General features: G+C 39.1%; 3 protein-coding genes across 3 annotated transcripts in view; 1 reads left to right on the top strand and 2 right to left on the bottom strand.

Moving 5' to 3' along the window:
- Positions 1-949: 949 nt before the first annotated feature.
- mal2 (mal, T cell differentiation protein 2) lies at positions 950-6,770 on the bottom strand. The gene is made up of 4 exons (XM_058646781.1): positions 6,213-6,770; positions 5,290-5,460; positions 3,251-3,451; positions 950-2,161 (listed from the first exon to the last, which is right to left on the bottom strand). Exons 1-4 carry the CDS (start codon positions 6,327-6,329, stop codon positions 2,090-2,092), a joined length of 561 nt encoding a protein of 186 aa, XP_058502764.1. The 5' UTR covers positions 6,330-6,770; the 3' UTR covers positions 950-2,089.
- Positions 6,771-8,603: 1,833 nt separating this feature from the next.
- On the bottom strand, positions 8,604-17,779 carry colec10 (collectin sub-family member 10 (C-type lectin)). Its single transcript, XM_058648709.1, has 7 exons — positions 17,409-17,779; positions 15,580-15,651; positions 12,720-12,791; positions 11,058-11,111; positions 10,532-10,627; positions 10,118-10,329; positions 8,604-9,562 (listed from the first exon to the last, which is right to left on the bottom strand). The coding sequence occupies exons 1-7, from the start codon at positions 17,581-17,583 to the stop codon at positions 9,341-9,343; spliced, it is 903 nt and encodes a 300-aa protein (XP_058504692.1). The 5' UTR covers positions 17,584-17,779; the 3' UTR covers positions 8,604-9,340.
- The window catches only part of LOC131471907 (tumor necrosis factor receptor superfamily member 11B-like), a 60,786-nt gene continuing 49,681 nt past the window's right edge, over positions 12,757-23,861 (top strand). Inside the window, exon 1 of the mRNA XM_058648708.1 lies at positions 12,757-12,845. Within this exon, the coding sequence (XP_058504691.1) occupies positions 12,843-12,845 (3 nt within the window). The 5' untranslated portion in view covers positions 12,757-12,842. The remainder of the gene's footprint in view (positions 12,846-23,861) is intronic.

The following is a 23,861-nucleotide window of genomic DNA, read 5'->3' as shown; positions in this document are numbered from 1 at the left end:
TAATTTATAACCTGTGTGATAGGTATCAGATATCAATGGTCATTACACATTTACAGACACATGACATGCTGAGTGCTTCCACCGGGAACATGATGTAAGTGATTTGAAATGTGAATTTCTGGATTTTATAAAGCCTTTAAATCAACAATTTACTGACACTGTTACACATTGTTACTGATAATCACGTTCTCAAACTCCACAATAATCTAGAAAAAATGGTGACTGTTCAACATCCTCGTCTTCTTTTATAAAGCATCATTTCTTATCTTTCAGCTCACAGCAGCTTCACTATGAAGACACCACCATCTAGTGGAATGAGGCTCATAATACATCCAAACATAAAGATATTTTTTGACTACTTCTGAGTCAGTGCTCCTAACAGGGGAGTCATTCTCAGGTGTGAATGCAAGTGGGGAAAATGTGATTTATATTCATCAGGTCATGCAGTTTGTAACTTGTAGCATACAATGCAATGTATAGTGCTGATAGAAAGACGCACTTACAACAACACACTATTCACTTGTCATATTTTAGACCTGGGTGGAGCACACCCTGCAAAATGTAGGTTACTCAGCTTTCCAAGAGGCTGAAATATTATAGTTGCATAGTGGGGCAGCCAACTAGCAGTTGGTCAGCGTTGGGGACCATAAAATCAGATTGACATTGCCTGAATTCCGTAATCACTCACTGGGCACGTCATCTTACTTTTTCTGCTCCAGGAGAAGTCAAGGTTGAAATACAGAAATTTGAACTAAAAGAAATAAACATGAACATGTTAAGGAAGACAGAGAACTCTGTATCTCTCAAACAGCATTCTGGCCAAAATCTGTGGTATTTTATTACTGATAATACTAATAGTGACTGCACCTGTGACCCACAAGTTACAATGAATATACCATACATTGAAATCTATAATCCCTGTAATGACAGAGAGACAGAGGATTGTTTTTCTTTGAAGGATTTTAATTCTGCAGTTCAACAAGTTCAACAGCTGATGTCAAACAAATCAAAGGTTATTCACCTAAAACTACTTTAAATGAACATGTATGTATAGCTTAATTGTTGCAATTAAGAATGATTGATTCGAAAAAAATATAACAATGTATTAACACAATAACAATAGTAAAACTTTAAAAATGTACTACTGACAGCATATGAACATGTGATCAGTCACTGTTTGAATAAGCATTATTGATTGATGCTCTTATAAAATTAGTTTCTAGTAAAAAAAAAATCACCAAAACAAGTAAATCGAGATTTGAATTAACTTATATTCATTAGTAAATAAGTGAGTAACAGTTTTAACAGTAAAATTGGATTAAAGAACAGTAATCTTGTGATAAACAGTGAGACATATTAAGAACATTTAAGAAAAAGTGCTCATAACGTGATTAAATCTATTCAAATAGCAGATTAACTCACATTTTAAATAATGGCCAAATGAAATGAACAATCAGATTAACTCTCCAGTTAGCACCAACGTTACTCAAGGACTTTTCAGGGATTTTTCGATAATGTCTTCATGTCCACATCTCATACGAAAACATGTTTTGTGTTAATGGTTATGGGAATGTGAGAATGTGACTCTGTATATCTCTAAGTGAGCAAAGGATCGAAACCATAACTGTCAGAGCTTAAATCTTGAAGAATTACTTTGTACAGCCTCGAAAATACACAACTCTGCCAAGCGTCCCACATGGATTTTCCTGGCAACATTAAGGAAAGCTTCACAACAGTGAACTCATCAGGTTAGCAGCAGGGGAATAAAACACATGCAGTGGTAACTGAACAACAGCTGCTTAAATGCTGCTTTCAAAATACCTTTAACAGCCCAGACACAACCCACGGTACTTGAAACCAAAGTCTCCAAAGATGAATTCCACCCGGGAACCTTGTTGTCCAATACTGTTGACAGATGTTTTGACTGAAGCTGAAAACCTTTAATCCATCGAGACTTTCGTAGCTTTGATGCCGCTTTCACTTGCTGACATGACGTTTCCCATCGGGAAATTCTATACTTTATACTTTACTAATCTGTGTAGCAGAAGCTTTTGCAAAAAGGAGTTGGTTTCATGTTGTTTTGTGCTGCTTACGCCCTCCACCTCTTGAAGCCCATTATCATGCTGCAGCCATAACATAGTGTCACCACGAATGAGAATATCTGGGGGAAAATAAAGTAAATAACTTGGTCAATAAAGAAACATATGAAAGCATAAATAAATGACAAAAAATAAGTAAAATACAACGCAACATTATGTTTCTGGCTGTCATGGAGGTTAGGGTATATTTTTGTCATCATAAAAGTTGAATAAACATATAGTAGTTTCTCACTCACAGAAGATTGTTATGGCTCATAGAACTTCATAATGTATTCTTCTTCAATAACAAAGAAACAACTGATTTGCGTGTTTCATCTCTTCTTGGTAAAATGTCTTACCATTTATCTACCTCTAAAATTTGAATTCCTTTCAATCTGACTATTTGTATCTTTTATAATTACGTGACAGTTTTATTGATGAGACGTTAAGATGTCAGATAGTTTGACATTTTCGGAAAACCTTTGAGGTGAAGATTCTCTTTACATGTGGCTAAAGGGGCACTTCCATGATAAAGTTCCAAACCACAACAACAAAGTTTAATCATTAATGCACCTTTTCATTGTCACAATTACTTTAAACAGTATGAATTCTATTGCAAAATATGTTTTTAATTAGATAAGTCACAAAACACGTTTGTCATTGAGCTATAATCACTCACTTGGCTCAGTGCAGTAGCATAAATGTAATACATGCTGTGTTTCCATCATGGTGCGGTTCAGTATGGTGTGGTACGGTACTGTTTAGAATGTGCTTTTATTTGGTAGGCAGGGTGTGGGCTGTGCCTGATGGTCTTGTTAGCGAGATACATAGCATTACGTCGTACCAGTGTAACGACAACAAACGATAACATCCAACGCGACACTGGAGGAAATCCAGCGGCTCTTTTTTTCCTGCTCAGTTTATGGCTGTTTGTCATGACGTCAGTCTTCGTATGAGAATAGACTGCGAGCATTTGCCTCAACTTCCATGGGATATTTACACTGATCACAAGGGAGAGACGTTTTTCTGGTACCTTAAGGGAAGGGTAATCAAAGAATGGAAAATTGCGGGCGGTAATTTTGTTACCGTTCCTAATGGAAATGCAAAAAAAAAGAGAAAAAGTACCGTACTGTACCAAACCACTAGGGGAAACACAGCTTTACAGTACTCACCGTGGCTGCCACATTAATACTGTACTGTTTGCCGCTCATGACCGTGAAGACGTTGCTGTGAGGGTAGGGAATACACATGACAGTTTCAGTGCTGTTGGGCAGTATTGTGACATAGGCTCCGCCATTTGCTGCTGTAACCGCTGCCTCAAGGACGAAGGCAGCAAAGTAAAAAAGCACCGCTAAGAAGTGGTAAAACACATCCTGAGAAGAAGAAGAGGGAGAAGAGAGAGCATTAGCAAACAAACAGTTTTTATTGTAAACAATCTTAGATGGTCCACTTCCACTAGAGTGTACCGGTTATTCAATTCTTGTTTACATTGGAATTGTCAGCTAATGCTTAAAAATATAAATGTTCAGTCATCAACAAGGCTGACGGTTGGGGTAATGTGAAAAATTCAAATGTTAATTCGAGGGGAATTTTCCCAAACTCAAAATCTGTAATCCAAACTTTCACTTTGTCCTTGTTTACAAAGGAAACGTGACACAGAAGTATTTACGTTAACGACCCCTTATTATTTAACTCACACATCTCATGCTGCTCTGGACAAAGTGTGGAAAGGTTTGGTCATTTGAGAACAAAGAATAACCATCATGTTTGCTTTAAAAGGGTAATTATCTAACAATAGTTGCTCTGCTCCGCACAATTAATGCAGCTACCTATACAAAACCATTCAAATAACAACCCAGACCATGGGACTGAGAACAAACCAGCATAACATGACAAATATAACAAACAAGGCAAATAATACAATGATTTTGATATTAAAAACACAAAACAGTGCAAAGGTTTAAGTGATTTGAAAAACTACATATTAGGAAACAAAAATAAAAGACGGAGAGAAAGGGATTGAACACACAGAGGGGCGTTTCAGAGAGGAGAAACGGCTGATGACAATTTGTCTGCTTGAATCTTTGAGCCTGGCAGACCTACAGTCAGACCTTTGTTGTGCTTTGGTGTGAGCTCATCATCCATGTCACTCATTGTTCAGGCTGAAAACAAACAACCCCAAATGCCTGGTTACTCCAGGGAGCAGGGCCTGAAGGCTGAGGCGAGAGTGTCTCTGTCTGAGAACCCAGACTTAACTCGGCGTCCTCTACAGTGAACTAGAGGACATGGCATACACTGCATAACATACGACTATTTTCACCGACTAAGTCACTGATTACTGAAATGATTAAACAATCATAAGATTGACTAACCCTGAAAACCCATTCTAGTTCAAAATGTACAGCCTAGAAGTGCATTGACTGTTTGAAGTAATCAACAAGTTGTCCAACAGAGGGCACTGTGGGTGCAGCTTGGCCTGCATCGCCCTCTTTAATGCCGTTATGCTGTTTGTTGTGACAACTGAGGACAAGCTAAACTGCTCCTGAACAGACAATCATGACACCAAGGCAACTGAAAAGTGGCACGTGGAAGCATTTCTGGTTCTACACCATTTTTACTCCATAAAAACAATGTTGTTCAGCTTCACAGCTTTGTCGACCCCATAAGAGAGTGTTATGTAATACTGTTGTAATACTTTCTTTAGGTTATTTGCTACTATTCTTTTTTCATACTCTACACTGCATGTTAATTCCTGAATGTTATGTTGCTATCTTAATTATTAGTTTAGCTTTTTTAGACTTTGATATTATAGATAATATGTTTCTTCCCACAGAAAATATAAAGTGCTGACAAATGCTGCAGTCATTATGTAACATCTTCTATCATGTCTTAAATACAAAAAGAATGACTATGCTTAATACGATGAGATCTAACAAATTAGAGGTAGGAATTAACACATTCCAAGATTACTCTCTAATCTCTTGACATTAACTTTTGTCTAGACCAAGTGCCAATTCCGTTCCTAAACCACAAACATAATTCTAGTAATTGGACTCAAATTGGTGCCACTTTTGAACTGTAACAATTTATTTTGTGTATGCTCAACTTGAGTAGTTCCCAAATTAAGAATAAATGAATTGCATTTCGATGGATGAAAGGGAAAGACAGGTGGTTAGCCAGACAGTCAGATGTTCAGTTCTCTACAGCTTACCAAAAAGTTCCAGTCAGTGTTGATGCGGTCAGCCAGGCCAGTGATGAGGAGCGTGAGGTAGGCAGAGGACATGAAGAAGCTGGTGACGGAGACAAACATCACCCAGCCTTGAAGCAAAGGCACCGGCACATTGGAGGAAGCCACCAGGATCCATACTAAGCCACCAAATATCTGTGAATACAAACAGAAACCCATGACGACTGAAACACTGCTGCTTTCCTCGAGTCTTAAACCATTCAGTATCACCTTCTCATAATGTAAAGATCATGTGAAGATTATTACACGGCCATGTTTGTTTAGAGAATACTTGCTAAAGTACTCGTTAGTATTGCTTCATTATAAAGTCTGTGCAGCTCTGCACTAGAGAATATGTGGTCAGCTCGAAGTGGAGTTAGTGCACTGAAGAGGTCACCTGGCAAAGGAAAATCAAGCTGGAAATCAAACCATGAGATATAGTATTAATCACCTGACAGGCCTACACCTGTAGTAACAGGTGTCAGTGCAGGCAGACATGACAACAGCACTGGAGGTGAAATGGTCGACTATTTGCTTTAGCTGTCAAACAAATCATCAGTGTGTTGGCAACCACTCATCACATCTAAGAGAACTAACAAAGTCTAACATAGAAATGTCTTCAAACTGTTCACCAGAAAGTCATCAGCACATACATGTATTACACATTTGTTCAATAATGTATTGAAGTTAACACATTTTACGTATTATGTGTTAGAAAAAAGTTAGTTATACATCTTATTTTGGACAACTGCTGCCCTAATGGAAGACCGAATCGGCGTCGGCAAAGAATAACCCATATCGGTCGACATCTAAACAGGGGTTGGACAAACTTTCATTACACAACGCGTCAAATGATTAATAAAAGACAATACAATAGCGCCAAATACACTAACAAACACGATACTCACTATTTCTAACAAGACTAGAGCTCCGGAGTAGGTCCTCACTACTGGCAGTCCCAAAGGTAGAGAGATAGTTGGCGCTGGGAAGGAGGTGGCAGCGGGATTAGCGGCTGGTTCCGACATCTCTTTATGTCTCCCTCTGTCGTCCCCTGTCCTCTCTCTGACTCTCTCAGTCTCCCCCTCTCTTCTGTCTGTCGCCCTCCGTCTCCCACTAAACACACTCCGTTACACAAATGGAACGAAAGCAGCAGAGGGAAATTCCTGCGGAGTCTCGTCCACCTCGAACAGGTCGAACAGGTGCAGGGACCACTCCCTGGAAACCTGCGCTGCGTTCAAGAACCTCCAGGAATATCCGGAATTTCAATTTAAAAATCCCTAAAGTAAGTAATCTATGTGAGCTAGGACCACATAGATTACCATGAACCAAACAGCCGAGGATAGTTTCACAAAACTAGATAGTGGATTAAACCGGGATTTTTCCAGTTATCCTACCTTAATTAAACATAGAGAAAAGTTGCATGTGGAGATGCAAACTGCAAACTAACAGCCAGGTTTAAAGGTCCAGTGTAAGGGCGTAGGTTTGGTTACAAGATAGGTGGGGATACTGCATTCACGCACACATACGCATTGCCCTGTCTCTAATACTGGTAGGGACAATGTGGCTGTCTCCAAATATTAGTTGGGACATGTCCCCACTGTCCATACACAAACCTATGCCCTTGGTCCAGTGTGTAACATTTCTCCTGGTTAAATGAAAATAATGCCTGCAAATGTGTTTGAATCAGTGTATAATTACTTCAAAATAAAAATAGTTTATTTTTTTTATGAGAATAACCTACTTATAAGCATTTTGAGTTTTGTCAAAGTGTTTTTACAGCAGTCCGATTGGACGTGTCTTTCATTTTTTGAAGCAGAAACCCACACTCATAAATATGATGCTTAAACCAACGGAGAAGAAGGAGGAAATGGCAGACAGAATAGAAGAGTACACTTTTGATAGAGCGTTTATGTCTTTTCTGGTATGTGAAGGCTACAGTACTCTGACCTGTTTTGGAAACATGCAATCTGCCGTCTCACCACTAGATGTCACTTAGTCTTACACAGCACACCTTCAAGTAATCCTGGTGCCTGTTTGTTATACTTATTCATGTTCTTGTGTATTTGTACATTCAAATTTCACAGGTTAAAAAAAGGACAGGACAGAAAAATGTTGGTCAAATAAGGAACATTCATGTATCTGAATGAATTGACTAAACCTGACTTCCTATTCCTACAAAGATCCAAATAGGTCAAACCTAGCTTTCTGTGTAATCCAGGAATTGTAATTCTGTGAGATCAAGTTGTTGGTTTTTCTATGAGGGTAAACATAATTTAAATGAGTCATGATGATCTTTTAATTAATTTCTTGGCAGACGTCGAGTTAAAAAAAAGGAATTAACTATTATCTTTGATGATTACAGGAACCATGTCTTCATGTGCTGATAAAAGCATTTTTGATAATGCTATGATAATACATTTGGTCCTGTGCTGTATTTGCTTGGCTCCTTAAAGACCTGGAGGGTGTATTTATAAAGACCAAAGACTCCACTGGTTGTCTTCATATAATCTCTCTTATACTCTCCTCCACCCTGAATGCCAGTTTGTCATAACTCTACACTCACCTATTAATCATCATATGCACCAAGTTTGTAGTCTACTTGTGTCGACTCCAAAAGTAACTGAAGCCTGCAGTTTAACCCGAAATGAATAAGCATGTTGGGACACTTGACTCCCTCTGTTTGAACAGCCACCAGCAGAGACCACAGCTCAGGAACATCAGTGAGAAGACAAATCAAATAGTTGTAGTCCAGATAAAATGTCATTGATTCCTGCAAGAAAAGAATTGAGGTCTGAGAAACAATGGTGTGTGTTTAATGGTTAATCTTCACTGTGCAGGAGCAAAGCTAAAACATTCAATATTAGTTTAAGGTCTATGAGGAGAGAAGAGAACTGATTTGACTCAACAACAGACAGGTTTTTAATCAAACGTTGAAGGAAAAGTGCTGTTGTCACATCAGTTGCTAAGAGCAAGTTCTTAGGTCGGACTATCACCAGTTAATGTTTAGCTAGGATTTAGTGTATTTGAAACAATGTTGACATAACCTCTGAAAGGGCACTGGGCTTAGTTCAGGTTTTGTAGCTCACTGCTCACAGTTTGAATCAATACGCCCTCTAAAAGACCCTTTCACATGATATAAAGCCATTGTTTAATGCACCAGGACTGCTGCAATCGATCCGATTTCTTTAATCTTTCAATGCTAATATTTTACAATCTTCAAGTAAAGAGTTCAGGAAGTTTTGAGGAGCACAGATATGACCGTGTTTGCTACGAATGTGAACACAGTGAATCACTTCCAATTGACATGAGTAATCTTTAATGTTTATTCAGGAAGTGGTCAGAGATTATAAGATTTTCCACGTCCAAATACGAGAATGTCTGGTAGAGTTGAAGACTTTAGTCATACATTAGGAGTTAACCGTGACTGTTGAACAATCAGGGCAGATAGACGAGGAAAAATAGTAAATAATGTGTAAGAATGAAAGAAGTGTGTTAGCCTGTGTGTACATGCATACATTTGTGAACGTGTAACTACATCAAATGTACGTCTATAAAGCAAGAAATTCTGTATTTGATGTGAAATAAATTAAATCTTGAATCAGCTTGTGAGACGAGGATTACTATTTCTATAACACATTTACTACTTATCTGCAAAGTGTAGGATTTGTACCTAATGAATGTAAGAGTTAAAGAGAGAAACATGTAGTGTCCATGCAGTACAAATAAAGTTTGCTTTACCACATAATGTAAAACTTATTGTTTGTAGCAAAACTCCAGATACGAACAGAGAATAATTGCCTAAAAAAGGACAGCAGGTCTTTTTCATGTAATAATGTTACTAAAGGTAATGCAAGTTGGCTATTTTGGAATGTCAAAACCCTATTAGTGGCCACCTAGGTCAACACTAAATACTTGATTTGACATACTGTCTAATGTCCCATGCACTAACACACATACATACATGAAATAGCAAGCACAAACATTTGGCTTCCATCGATTGTCTAAATATCCCATATATAATAATGTTGTCTCCTCTTCATCCAGTTCTCCCTCCTCTCCTCCTGCTCTTTGGGAACTCACAGATGAAAAACATGGTGGCCTCACACTCCACGCGACCCCATGTTCCAGTGCTGAGCAGTTCCATGCAGCTGGAGTTTGTGGCTGAAGATAATGTGGAATTTAGCTCGATGTCTTGGCTCCATGGTGCAAATCCCTGCAAAGGGCTGGAGTCTGCATAAACATAGTTGCTTGTTTGGCCCTGATGACAAAAACATGAGGGATGAATGAAAACAAAAAAGTGTTTGTCATCTTTTAATCAGGCTTAAGAACTTGTCCCTACGCCAATTCTTCTTTAAAAAGCTGGTCAATTAGTTAATGAATTTGTTGCAAATGTAACTGCAGCACTGTATTTCAGAACACAATGTGACCTTTCGTCATCATTATTATTATTATTATTACTATTATAAGTCATAAACACGTCACGCATCCATGTGACATACCACAAGTATCTATCGCGTATGTTCATCCATGGTTCACAGCAAAAGCTCCATGGTTTGAATCCCATATTTTGCATTTTTTCCACAGTATAAAGATATGCAGATTTGTGTTAGGTTAATAGGAGCTGTGTGTGAATGCGGGGTGTGTATGGTTGCTTGTATGTTGGCTCTGAATTAGGCTGTTGACCTGTCCTGCTGGGTGTAACCGTGCTTCTGATGGCTCGTGTTGGCTCATCTGCCTTAACCAAAGAATCAGAAACTTAAACTCCACCTTCTGTGGTGAGTGTGTGCAATGTTTTCTGCTTGCGACCACTTACTGTGTCCTTTCGTTGAGCCCGCACTCCAATGTAAACTCGTGTCAGTCCTGCTCGACTGACATAGTCTGCCATTAAACGGTTGGTGCTGGTGGTTTTCGGCATGGCCAGGCTGCCTCCTCTTAGCTTGCAGTTCATCGATGCCTCTCTGAACGTCTTGGGTTCCTTCACAAGAAGGTAGTACCTGTCCTCTGTTTCTTTCAACCCCAGGATAACTGTGCAGGGCAGGGTTTATAGTTAAAGGTCATTTGGAGTTATACATTTTTATTGGTTGTGGACGACAACTCCAGATGTAAAGTACATAGAAAATGGTCAGAGGAAGTGTTTGTTTTGTCGAGATTCATTCAATTAGATTCCTGCACTCAGCACAAATATCTGTAAATAAACTGTAGATTTCATAATATTAAGTTAACTCACCATTTTTCAAAAACTGAACAGCTTTCCTGAGCCTCTCTGTATTGCTATCCAGCTGTCCGACCACTTTTCTGTACCTGCCACAGTCACATGTAGTGCCTGAAAAGGTAAAGAGATAACACAGAATCACATTTTATCTCTTGCTTTTATATCTGAGCAGCTGCTTTAGGGGCTTACACCACCACATGTCCACTTAGACTGCAGAAGAGGGCAATGTCTGTAGCTTCCCAGTGTTTCCACTGTTTAACATTTGGATGCATATGTTTATTTGTTGTCTGTCTCCAACTAAGAGACATGAACCAGCATTCTGTCATTTTTCCCTGGTGGTGCTTTGCCATCCTTTTATGCTTTTTTCTGGGTACACCCAAAACACTAAAATACACTGACAAACACTGTCAGGTGTGTTGATTTAAATGTATTTAGGTCTAAAACAAGTACTTGTTTTTTACAGGTGTAAATTCTCTGTTTAGAGGTGACAGACTTTTATTCACCTTGAAAACAAATGTGTGTTTACTGTCAGCTTACTCACCTGGTTTTCCTTTTAGACCAGACGGCCCGTCCACACCTGTGTCGCCTCCGTCACCTACAAAGGAATAGAAAACACCAAAAGATGGTTTTCATCGATTCTTCTTATTTCCAATAGATAACACAGTAATCTATGACTGCCAAAAAAAAAAATTCATCTTCGTGACATAATACTTGTGTTATAACTCTAATTATATTGTGCTTTAGTTACAACAAAGTACCACCAGATGGCTGTATCACACACTTTTATAAATGGCTTCACACAGGTTCTGATTTACTCAGGTCACATTGTGACCTCTTGTAACCCATTTTAAAATGGTCTGAACAGATATGAAAACCCACATTGTTTAGTAAATGTATAGATGGATGTTCATTTGTGTGACTAAATGTAATCTAGATTATTCTTATTTTATTTTATTTTATTTTATATAAAGTACACTCACATAACTTCAATTTAGAAATTAACCCAACTGGCGGTTGCACATTTTGGGGAAGTCACACATATGACAATAGGTCTGGTGTTATATGAGGAACAACCAAAACAGTGACAAACAGTACTGGTATAATTTGGCCAGACGGAGCGATATGCTGCAATTACAATACAATTTGAATTTGAGAACTCTGACGAGGACAATTGAGTGAAAAATAAACATTTGTTGCTTCAGGTACAGCTTCTTATTGCATTACAAGTGCTGTAGCTCTAGATTCATTGACAGATACAGTATGTTTCAGAAGAAACAAAAGAAAATACAATATATTGTTGTTGTTGTTTGCACGTGAGCTCCTTAATCACATGCAGCATTCACAGCATTTATGGCTTTAGATAATTGTTGAGCTCAGGTAAAGTCCCAGCTCTGTAGATACTCTGATAATAATAATCAGATAACACTATGCACAGGTCACATACGTGTGCATGGAAGAGCAGCAGATCCTAACAATACCTGCACATATAGGCTACCGTGGTCATCTTGATACCAAACATCTGTAACTAATTAATAAAGAGTAGGCTACATGGGAAAACTGTTTTTTTTATGTGAGTGACACATGACTTGATCAAAATTCTATAAAAGTGGGAGTTTGCTGAAGCCAGCGGTGCCCTGAAACATGTTTTTTTGTTTTTTTTAAGGTGTTTTACAAGCTACAGTCACCCAGAATCTAGGGAAAATCCAAAGTGTGACCTCACTCCTGTGCCCGAGAAGGCTCATGCACAGCCATTTTCCTGTAAATGTATCAAACATTATAAATTGTGAGCAAAGCAAAGGCCTAAAACGCAGGGAATGGGACTGAAAAAAATGTTTGGGCCACTGCTTTAAAAAAAAATATATATATATTTATTGATTAATGTGGAAATGTCTCATACTTATTTTATCATTTTGAGTCTGTGGTTATGGAACAGCTGTCCAAGGTGAGGTTCAGGGAACTACATTTTTGTTTTTGAAGACTACAAATGTGAACCTCACAGCTCTATGCACAATATTTACAATGAAACTGAAGGTCAAAAGTTCATGGTGGAAACATTCATACACAAAATAAAGTCTGTGCAGCTTTCAACCTTGAAAGAGTACGATAGAACAGAGAGGTAGAGACAGTAATCATGTTTACATTAAAACTACCAGCGGAGATATAATGTTCAGATTTGAATTATATTGACACTGCTTTATTTTACCTTTGTCTCCAATATGCCCCATCTTCCCTGTGTGGCCCACCTCTCCTCTGAGTCCCTTCTCTCCTGGGACTCCTGGAAATGGACATGGAAGAGAAAAAGAAGTCACGGACAGATATTTGAGACATGGTAAAGAAAGTTGAATCCTGACTAATTTAACATTATACACATAATATACCTGGAAAGGTATCTTACACTCTGTAATTCATCTTTGGTATGCTTACAACTACAATTGTATTAGAACTGTGTTGTCTTTTTTTCTCCACATTTCAAACCCAATCAGTATAATTGTGTACTTCCATCTCATCTTTTAGAAATTATCTCTATGAGCCCCAAGGATTTTTCCATCCTTTTTTTGGTTCCTGGTGCTGTGATTGTTATAAGCGTTTTGCCAGTAAATAAATTGGAGGGAAAAAATATTGGTTTTTGTGGGCTCCATCCGAAGAAATTTGTTTTCATATTGTGTTTGCTTCGTTAGAAGATGTGCATTGTTGCAGGATATGGTTAAGGCAGATTGCAGGTCCACTTTAGAAGTGTAGTAAACACACTGATTCATTATTATTTATGCTGTTCATTATCTACGGTTACTCTCTGGTAATCAACAGCGCGCCTGGTTTCCAATCTGTAATCTGATTACTGCAATCTGTCTGGTTGCCACAGTTGTGTGGTGTTACAAGGGCTGACGGAGTGAATGGCTGAGAAAGTATTGGATATTGCAGTGAAAGTGTATATGAGACATACTGAGAGTGTGAGATATTGTGACCATGTCTGTGTTTGTGGGAAAACCTTAGAGCAGACGGAGGCATCCTGCCAGCACTTGAATGAGTATTTCCTCAGGAAACTATTCAACTGGAAATTGATGGCGTTTGAAATAGTAAGTGACGCACTGAAGAGGCCTATTGCCATTAGAGGGATTAGCCCCCCAACACACACACACACATGCACACACACACGCACACATCCAGCAGTTCACTTCTACTTCCCATTTGCTCATGTTGATTTTCTGCTCTATGATTTGTGAGCAGTGCTGGCAGAGCGTGTGAGTGAGGTCTTATGGATTGTAGGCATGCGGCCTTTGGGAATCTTCATTTCACGATAATCTTTATACCATTTTTGTGTAATTTTCTTCATGAATGCCTGAGAAGCATAATCACAAAGGAACCCTTTTGGCAACACTGACATGTGATTATACGTGTTTGTTTTTTGCTATACGGAAGAATTTGATCTCTCGGCCTCAAGTTATTCCTTCTGTGTCTATAACAGTTGATTAATGTTGTTTTCACATTGCCTGTGCTTGCCAGTTAAACTGCCTCTCTAAGTGTCCAGATAACACGTCTTCCTATCACTGCATACACACTTTATAATGGCCAACCCCTCCAACTGGTTTAACGTCTCGATTCTCCAGCTGCTAGAGGACAAATGAAGTGAAGGACACATTTTTTCCTTATTTCCCATGACACACCAAATAAGCCATTTCTAAAAAAAAACATATTTTACATTTAAATGTTTACTAAATATGAGATCAAAAAATAATGAACAGACCTTAGATCAGCCATTACACACTGTTTGCTCAATCCGGACAACCTGCATTGCTGCTGTTTAGAGTTTAGTGGACAGTGGAAACGAAGCATGGGAACATGAAACACAGGCCTTGAGCCAGATTTTCCATTTGTGTACATATGCCTCACTCGTAGCTGCCCCAACAGGTTCTTCACAAAAATTAGGAACACTACACCAGACTCTGCCAAACCTAACAGTGAAATTCTAAACTCAACAGCAGCTTTGAATGAAACGCAATTAACAAATGTAAAAAAAAAAAAATCAAGCTCAGCTGTTTGTTGATGTTAAGCAGTTTGGAGCAACAAATTGTGTGTGTTTCCCACCAGGGCAATAACGGCCGGTCATGTATTCCCTTTTAACGTTCCAAAGTTTAGAAACGTTTAGAAAGTTTCCTGTAAAAGGGCCTAAATTAAGACGAGGAACACATGCGTCATTTGTTGAGCTGCTGACATCCTGCAGTAACAGAATCATCATAAGAAACTGCGTTCATGCGTACAGTAGGCATATACACACACAAAGAAACCCATAATGACTGGGTTTGTCATACTGTTGAAAAATAAATGCAAAGCTGAAAAATGTTTCCTCCGGCTTTTGTCTCTCACACAGTCTGACAGGAGAAGCGTGTGACCTCTGTTGTTGTGTGTGCATGTGTGTGTATATGTGAGGGCCTCCTTGTGATGCTATTAAATAAAAATTTTTTTAAAAAACACGTGCCGAGAACAAGCGAGAAGCCAGGAACCAGTGTTTGTTCTCCTAAAGACAATAATATGGCATGCACTATTATATATATGTACTGTGTATATATATATATACATATGGAGTGGAAGTGGAACACTCCTGCTCTCCTCAGCATATCTATATGTCTGTCTGCATGTGCACAGCAAACGTAAGCACAATCTGGAGCAGGAAAAAGCACCAGAAGCTGCCAGGGCAAAGCTGTGGGGAAAGTTACAGCACAGAACTTCCCGACTTGATTGTTTGTCCATGTTGCACCAGCAATGCAAAAAAATATTCCTGAGCCAAAGTGGATGAAGTCCTATGTGTGCATGTAATGACGTTTGGATGCTAGGCAATCTGTGCCTCTTTTTCCCCTTTGGTTGTCTTAAGCTCTTGCACGTGTTGGAAATAATGAACGAGTATTGGGAATTGCGTTTTACATTTACAAGTATTGAAAATGAAATGCGTTTTAAACTGGGGAGCTATTTTACAAGAACAAAGTGTTAGTGTATGGATAACATCATATAACAGTGTCTTTTAGCCTGCTTTTTCTCCACTAGAGAACACACAGACTTATACTGGATACCTGGAGGTCCTGGTCGTCCGTTTTTTCCCAGTGTCCCCTGACCTCCCTCCTCTCCAACCTCACCTTGATCTCCTGGAAAAAGGATTATAAAATAGAGAAAGGTGAATGGGGATATGTTTAAATTCAAAATGATAGATACAATGTGAAAGGAAAAAAAAAAATGCTAGAGAATATCTAACACATGTGTACTTGATTTCACAATGTAGTAAGGGGTTGAATCTGGATATTCTCACTGTGATGGATGTGAAGCCATCATTGGGTGACACATTAAATAACTATCAAGTGGTATTATTGCACAGTACTTTTGGAAAGTGAGTGTTTATGTATGAGTTTCAGCAATCACGTATAAATATAAACATATCCCTTATTCTTATACTTTACTGTAAGCGCCACCGAAATGGATTTCAAAAGCACGGTTGGAAAAAGTGGCTTTGTTGGCACAAGAACTTCAGAGGTTTGTGGGTGTTGATTAGAGCTAGAGTTTTACTGCAATTGGTAACGTTAAGAGCACTTTGGTTTTGAAATGTTTAAGACTTGGTGAGAGGACTACTTAGAAAGATTGACCTAAACTACTGGATTTTACAAGTGATTCAAATTCTGTAATTTAAGTAAACACAGCAATTGAACCCTTTATTTCAGAGCTTACATTCAACAATTTTAAAATAAATGTGTTTTACAATGCTGATGTAAATATAAAAAAACGATGTTTTGTTTCACATTCTTGGGGTGAAACACAGAGAGCATGTCTGACACCCACTCACAGATATGCAGGCGTGACAATGCGTACATTCAGAGTCTGACTCTGAGGTCAGTGTCTGGATGAATCTTGTATAAATAATCAGCTCAGTTTAGTGGCAGCTGTCTAAATACACACAGTCACAATGGGACTTTCTTAAAAGTTCACAAAAGTCCGTGGAAAAATGACAAACACACATCACTCCCCAAAGTGCAGCCTTTTTGTTTTTTTTTTTAGTTTCGATCCACGATCGATGGACATTTCACTCGCAGTTACTCTTTGAGTAATAACCCCACAGAACCAAGCACTACCATGTGTCTTTCTACATCTGAGAAGTGTACGATGTCCAGTTTCGACATTTCTCGTTCTCTTCCTTTCTCCTTGCACTGAACTGAAAAACGTCATTTTTCAGTAGAGCGAGCAAAGCTGAAAGAACACGAAGCCGAGCTAAACTGCGTATTTTATTAGGTCTGTCTGCCTGTCTGAATCAGCAGGGGAACAAGCTACTGGATGTCATAAAACGGTAAACACACACGGGGAGGCTCTCCCTCCAAAAGCCTCCGGGGCAGCAGACGGCAAGCCAATAAACTATGGGACATTACATGCTCGGTAGCTTCATCATCGAGTATGTAAATCCTAAAGCTTATTAGGAGGTGTTTCCTCACAGTTTTCCACTTTTTTTTTTCTTTTTTTTTTTTATCTAATGCATCAATGTAGTATAAATCAAACAGAGCAAATGTTTACACTAAGCATTTAGAGAAAGGTTACACTTGTCTTATCTCCAAACAAAAGATTATAGGCACTTAAAAACAAAGAGCACATACACTGTACAAGTAGCCCACTGTACTATATAAACTATATATAACACACACACGCACACACACACACACAGGTTTGAGCAGCTATTCTCTTTAGAACCCTGCATTGACTCCCATTCATTTGTACAACATAACTAACGCTGTATGAAATAACCAATAACTTTTACCTTAACTTTTACCACAAATAACATCTTCTCATTTTCACCAGAGCCTCTGAAATGAACACACACACACACACACACAGACACAAGCCCACACACAAAGGGATGTACTACCTTTAGCTCCAGGCAGAAGGGAATTGTTGCAGACCTCTGGAGAAGCAGAGACGCAGCTGAACGCAGCCACACACACACAGATCACTAACAACATCCTGGTGTTACCTCTTTTCTCCATCTTTTCTGACCAGTGACGAAAAATGTCAAACTTCAGATTGTTTTTAGCAGGCACCATAGAGAGCGAGTGCTGCGCTAATGAGCAAACACGCTGCACGTCTACACTCACTCACGTTTGTATATAGAGTGTTATCAGTGTCTTGTCATAGTGTTACACTGAACAGACTGCGGCGCTCCTCTGTCTCCTGCCCCTAAAAATCTTAATTTCTTTAAATTTTAGTTACTGCTGTGTTTCGATATGTATGCTGCATCTTCTACACCCTGTAAGTAAAGTCACAGTTTTTCCACTGTGGGCTGTTTTCAAACCTTACCCTATACTCTTTGAGAGATTTTCTGATGAATTTGCTGAAAAATAATGTAAATATTTAGGCTAACTGGAGAGAGAGCACAGTGTTTAATAGTAAACAGGCCCAGGTCAGAAGCGACTGGGATGTTTTCTTATCAACATCGGAGTAGGAGTATCACCACTGGACCAGCAAAGCCTTCCCTGCTTTCTCCTCCTTCAGGTTACTACACACACACACACACACACACACACACACGTACAAATGAACATGCCCACAAAGGCAGAAGTGAAACAGAGTTGCTGTGTGCACACAGATTCTTGCATAATTGCATCCTCTATTTTGTCTTTCTGTGATGAAAACATACAGGGATTAGATTGTTTGGAGGCCTCGGACGGAGAAAGTGAGAGTGGTGAGGGTGGGTGCATGGTGCATGGATTGAAAAAGAAAAAAAAGGATAATGAGATATAATTAGATAAGAATACACAGAGAGACAAGAGACAGAGCAGGGAAGTAAGAATGATAACGACTTAGGAAGAGAGTGCGGTCACAGCCACATGCCTTGGCATAAGATGGATATCCTCTCTTTGTGGAGAGAATATTGACCAAAAAGGAAAATAATGCCTATTATTTCGCCGAGTTGGCTACTTGTCACTTTGAAAAGCAGCCATTTCAAAGAGTTAAAGTCTTCGTTGCAGTTCCTGTGGTTGCCCTATTGTAGTGATATTTGCATCCACTGGCAAACATCTTATAAACATCTAGCATTTGCTCGTTACAGTGTATTTTTCTTCTCGCAGTCATGTTCCAACGTTGTTCGTAACATTTCAAATGATGTGAACACACTGAGCAAGTCATACAGTTGTCATCTGCCAGTCTTTGTTGCTGTGACTATGATGTTTGTTTCTTTTGGATTATGTTTGAAAAACCTTTCAGACATATTTCACACATCACTCACTGGGTATTAGTAACATCATTTGTATGTATGAGCGTATGAGAGCTCTTTAATGGCTCTGGCATTTTGTGTCGCTGATAGCTGGCTAGAGGAAATGCCATTCTTCATGAATGTATGAAAGAAGCAGCCAATTTCAACAGCACACATTTCTGTGGCTGCGTCGCTGTTATTTAATAATATCAGGGAAGTTTGATAAGAAGCACTAATAAGAGCAGTAAGTAAACCACGGAAGCAAAATAATGAGCCGCGAGACGCTGGAAAAACTTCACAGCGCTTTGAGGAATCTCACGATATGCACATTATCAATGACATCTGACGTTTGTAATACACTGCAATCTGATTTAAATTATAAATTTAAATGGTAAGTTGCTGTTGGGGCATGAAAAAGACACACACACACACAGAGGAGGAAAAATGAGACCAACCCTGTTCTCGAGGCTAATTGTTTACATGTGGTTTGGATTTTGTTGTGTAATTAAGAAGGTGATTCACACTCCTGGATTGAGGGTTTACTCCATCGTGGGTAGCACACCACAAAACACCCATGTGCTCGCTGCTCCTTTAAAATCCATTCACAATGGTGGCCTTCAACGTATAACACCAGAAGCAGTGTAAAGTGCCAACGTGTTTGTCAATGACACATTTTGTGGCAGCTTTAGCATATAAAATGTTTACCAAACCCTCTGCTCTTCACCACAGAGGTTCGCTATAGAACCCGAGTGTCATAATTGGCCCAGTCAGTGCACTGGAAGTGGCTGCGCTGCATGTGTTTCCTGGTATTTATTGGGAATCTGGACACTTGGTAACACAGTGAAGCTCATAACAAACAGTGGTGACAACCAACGTTGCACAGTGTGTAGTGTTTCACATTGCAGAAAGTGAGTCAGATGATTTTCACACTATTTAAAAGATCCTCACCGGGAATCAATTAGAGTCATGATACAGTTTGTTGAAGCACTCAATCATTTGGCGGCCTTGTCTGCGGTGGTGGTCTGGGGAACCAGCAGTGCTGTTTCTGAGACAACAAAAATATCGTTTTTAGTTAAAAAGGAAAAAAAAAAAACACATTAAAACTGTGATGGCAAAAAGAATATAATGCAAAAAAGTGAAAATATAAAAGTTTTTTCTTTGCATTCGCTTGTGTAATTGTTTCCCAAAAAGGCAAAAGACCAGTTGATCCTTGTTTTGGTACCTACAGAAGTTAAAAGTTCACCCATGACCAGTGAAGACCAGTTAGGCTTAGAAAGTTAAACAAAGAGGAATAAATCTCATGGAATTTAAGATGATAGATTCTTCTGTGCTTCTTCTGTATTGACTGACAAAATGTAACAAGCAACTTTCTCTTATTTGGATAGACTATATATACTACTATATATTGTGATGTTACATAATGCTGCATTTTATATACATATATAGTCAAAAGTCCAGTGTGTAAAAACAAAGTGAGGACTCTTTTGCTCACCCCATCATTTCACCAAGAACTCAGGTGTCCTTCACAAATTCTTTTGTTTGTGAAGTTTGTGAAGCTTCTCACTTCTAAACATGAAAAACACACTCTGGCTGGTTTGTCAACTCGCACTGATGTAGAAACATGGAGATGCAAGATACAGCAACCACTTATTGTTGCGGGTAAGACTGACGTGCAAACACACACGGTACCAGGTAAAGCTCGGGACACACTACAAGATTTTTTGTCCGATTCTACCCACGGGCAGAGTCTTTACCGTTTCCAACAGCTAATGAGATGCGACACAGGAAACAGCGTCAGAAGACGAAGACGACAGGAAGTATCTTAATATCAAAAATGTTACCCTCATAGATATGGTCACTCTCGCGACATCCCTCATCAGTCGTAGTCTTTAAATGTGTGATCCTCTGAAACCAGTCGGTTAGTGTGCGCTCCAAGTCTTTAACATTAACGACTGTGAAAGTTGTGTAATGTGTCCCCAGTTTACGATGCAAAATGTCTGGATTAAGAGCGCTACAACGTTATTTCCAGATTTGCTCTGATGATTTGTGTTAATAACGCCAGAGAGAGTCTCTGGAACTTGGCGTGTTCCCTGAGCAGCAGCTGTGAATCCCTGATTGAGTCCAGACATTGTTGTTGACGGTGGTCGATGACTTTGTGAGAGCGATGCAGGGTGAAGGGTGATGAATCAGTGAAGGAAGGGTGTAGTGACGGACAAGGGCAGCAAAATGAGTGTGTGTCGCTGTGCTATTGCATAGATAAGACCAGTTTGATGAACAGCCGGTCAATCACTTGACTTCCAGGGAATGAGAGCAAGGAATTGAGAATATACTCATGTGTTAGAGCAAAGGAATAAATGATAAGTACATGACACCGGCATGAATGCTTCATTTCTGCCCTTAAATCCAGCTTTTCCACAAAGTATTCCACTCATTTTTCAAATGTTGGCCTTATTCCATCATGACCAATAGCTTTACCAACCTTAGATTAGCATTAGGCCCAGTCAGTGCCTAACCTAATCCTAGTCTCAACCAGAGTTGTTTTAATTGGTCGCCATTCTTTCTCCTGTGTGTCAACGGCATGAGGTGACACAGTATTGAGTGCATGCTCATGCATGAAACTGTGAGCGTCGAACAGACTCGCTTCAGCGTGTTAAATGTCAGTTTTGTCGTCATAGCGCGTGTTAACCAACTATTCAAATGAGGGGTGAATGGAAACATGGTGAATGCTGTTCTTATTATTATCATTAGTTCTTAAAATAAAGCTCTTCTTCAGTGCAGCTCATATCTGGATGAGCTTTTTCCGACATCTTGTCCAGTTTATTATGAGAAAATGTGTTGCAGCTGAAAACAAACGTTCTTTACTTACTCACCAAAACTTTTACATCCATCTGCTGTCTGCATTTCGCTTCAGCTTCAATCTGCGCGGTTCATGATTAAACCAATTTTCTGGACGTTGAGCAGCAGTAGCCACAGCCGCAGAAGATTTATTCTTGTGCCACCATCTTCAGAAAAACTGAAGTTTCTTAGTTGCATGCTGTCAGATACTACAATACGGTGAATATCGTACACACATGACTTCATGTTTGAACCTGCATGCAAATGCATGAGGGTGATGATAAAATCAGTGAAGCGTGCCGTCCAGATGAGAAGCCTGATTTGCCTCCATTTGCATAATTTGAGCTGCAGCTTCCTGGAGAAAGTTTGATTAGCTTCCATGACCCGATACAGATACAATGTCATTTTTCTATTCTTCTTTTTTTTTTTTCCATAAATTTAAAAGCACTATCCATTTTTAGAAAGGCGTGGGCAGGCCCTTCTCACACATAATCTGGGTAGAGTGGTTATTATGAGGCAGACCGGAAAGCAAGGAGACATTCAGGTAGACAGACAGACAGACAGACAAATATATTGGAGACAGACATGAGGAGGAGATAAATGCGCGAGCATGTGTAGTACTGAAATACACGCACAACAACAACACAATCATAATTAAATGGGAGCTATTAGAAGTGTCATTTTAATCACATTATCCTCTTTTAATTAAATGGTGATCTTGCGTGATTACAATTCCCTCGCAAAGTATCCTGTCTGGATTTAAGACATTAATTCGGAGTGCAGGTCAATTGCGCAAACGCCTTTATCTTACTCTCGGCGAACTGTTGGATTATATAGGGAGCTGTAAGCCACACATTGTCATGTGCAAGTCACAGGCAATTTTAAATAATATGAGTCAGATGGGTGTTGAGAAAACCACCTCTAGAGTCCTTAATGTTTCTCACGGCTCCACCTTACAGCCTTGGATGTCACAGTGTTTATATAGTATACCTCACCCAGACCTGTGGTTGCACTTCAATTTAACAAATCTGTCTTGTTTTCAATCATTGACTTTAGCCTCAGTTCCTTTTTTGAGCTTGCATGTGTGTGTGTGTGTGTCGTCCGAAGTTTGGGAAAGACCTCTTTTTTTCAATTTACTTCTTTAAAATGATGCATAAATTACAAAATGAGTGTGGAGAAAAGTTTACATGTGTTTATCTTGCTCTGTTATGGATGTAAAGTCTCGCTTTTTATTGCTAACCAGTTGTGTTTCCTTAGTATTACTTAATATTACTTAATAATAGTATGCTTAATATTAAAGTATAACGCGCTCCAGACGAAGCAGGCCGCCAAAGACACAGACAGATTTAATCACCGTGCCATTTGTTGGATAAGGTGATTAGTCGTCCTTCTAAGTCTTCTTCTAAGTCTTTCTTCGATGTCAGTCTGGCTTTGAAAATCATCTTCTTCAGGGTCATTAACACTGGAATAAATAATAATTAAAAAAAATGTTAATTCAATTGCAATCCCTTTTGTGATATAACTGAACAAATTGATTGGTTTTGGTGATTTCAGTTTGAAGTTCGTCAGACGCTGTGCCAAACTGTTTGATTGAATGAAAAGAAAACATCAGAAAACCTAAAGTGACATGTATGTGTGTCAGTGTGGATGGGTTTGTGGATGATGGAAAAATTCCCCTTTGGTTGCTGTTTGTTGCTTCCCGGTTTTCTACATCATTGTCTTGGCAGGACAACCTGTTTGTGTCAAGCTGAGTCTTTGGAGAATGACTGAATGACTGATTACGACATGAATCTCTCTCTCTCACACACATACACACACACACACACACGCACATGCACGCACACACACATATTGTATATTGTTAGCATACATTGTGCACCTGCTTTATTAGGATGATAGTTCAGAGATTGACACGTTACTTACACAATAAGCTGTAAGCTTGTGTCACGTATGAAGCCGAACAAAGGTTTCAAACACAGAAGTCAAAAAGTAACGTACTCGAAGGCACTGATGGAGGCAGCGGTGGATTAAACACTGCCGTGTGCCGTGACATAACATTGCTGACTATCCCTTTCAAGTATATACTGTATTAGATATTTATATCTCATATCGCGTCACACCCCCTCTCTAATGAAGTTATAGCTGCATCTCTCTTTTAAGGTTATGCAATGTGTTTTTGAGACATGATTTTTTTTTTGCTTGTCCTCTGTGGATATAAAGGACATAAAAAAAAAAAAAAAAAAACCTTTCCCATTTTTGTTCTTCCAAAATACAAGACTGTGAAATGACAGGTTA

This window comes from Solea solea, chromosome 13 (genome assembly GCF_958295425.1).
Source record: "Solea solea chromosome 13, fSolSol10.1, whole genome shotgun sequence".
In the NCBI taxonomy this organism is placed as follows: domain Eukaryota; kingdom Metazoa; phylum Chordata; class Actinopteri; order Pleuronectiformes; family Soleidae; genus Solea; species Solea solea.
This window is presented reverse-complemented; position numbering and strand designations above follow the sequence as displayed.

Coding starts and splice junctions, on each gene's coding strand:
- mal2 (XM_058646781.1), bottom strand. CDS start 6,329: ATGTCGGAACCAGCCGCTAATCCCGCTGCCACCTCCTTCCCAGCGCCA. Junction 3,452..5,289: donor ACACTGACTGGAACTTTTTG/GTAAGCTGTAGA, acceptor TCTTCTTCTCAG/GATGTGTTTTACCACTTCTT. Junction 2,162..3,250: donor GTATTAATGTGGCAGCCACG/GTGAGTACTGTA, acceptor ATTTTCCCCCAG/ATATTCTCATTCGTGGTGAC.
- colec10 (XM_058648709.1), bottom strand. CDS start 17,583: ATGGTGCCTGCTAAAAACAATCTGAAGTTTGACATTTTTCGTCACTGG. Junction 15,652..17,408: donor CCTTCTGCCTGGAGCTAAAG/GTAGTACATCCC, acceptor TCCTTTTTCCAG/GAGATCAAGGTGAGGTTGGA. Junction 12,792..15,579: donor CGGACGACCAGGACCTCCAG/GTATCCAGTATA, acceptor GTCCATTTCCAG/GAGTCCCAGGAGAGAAGGGA.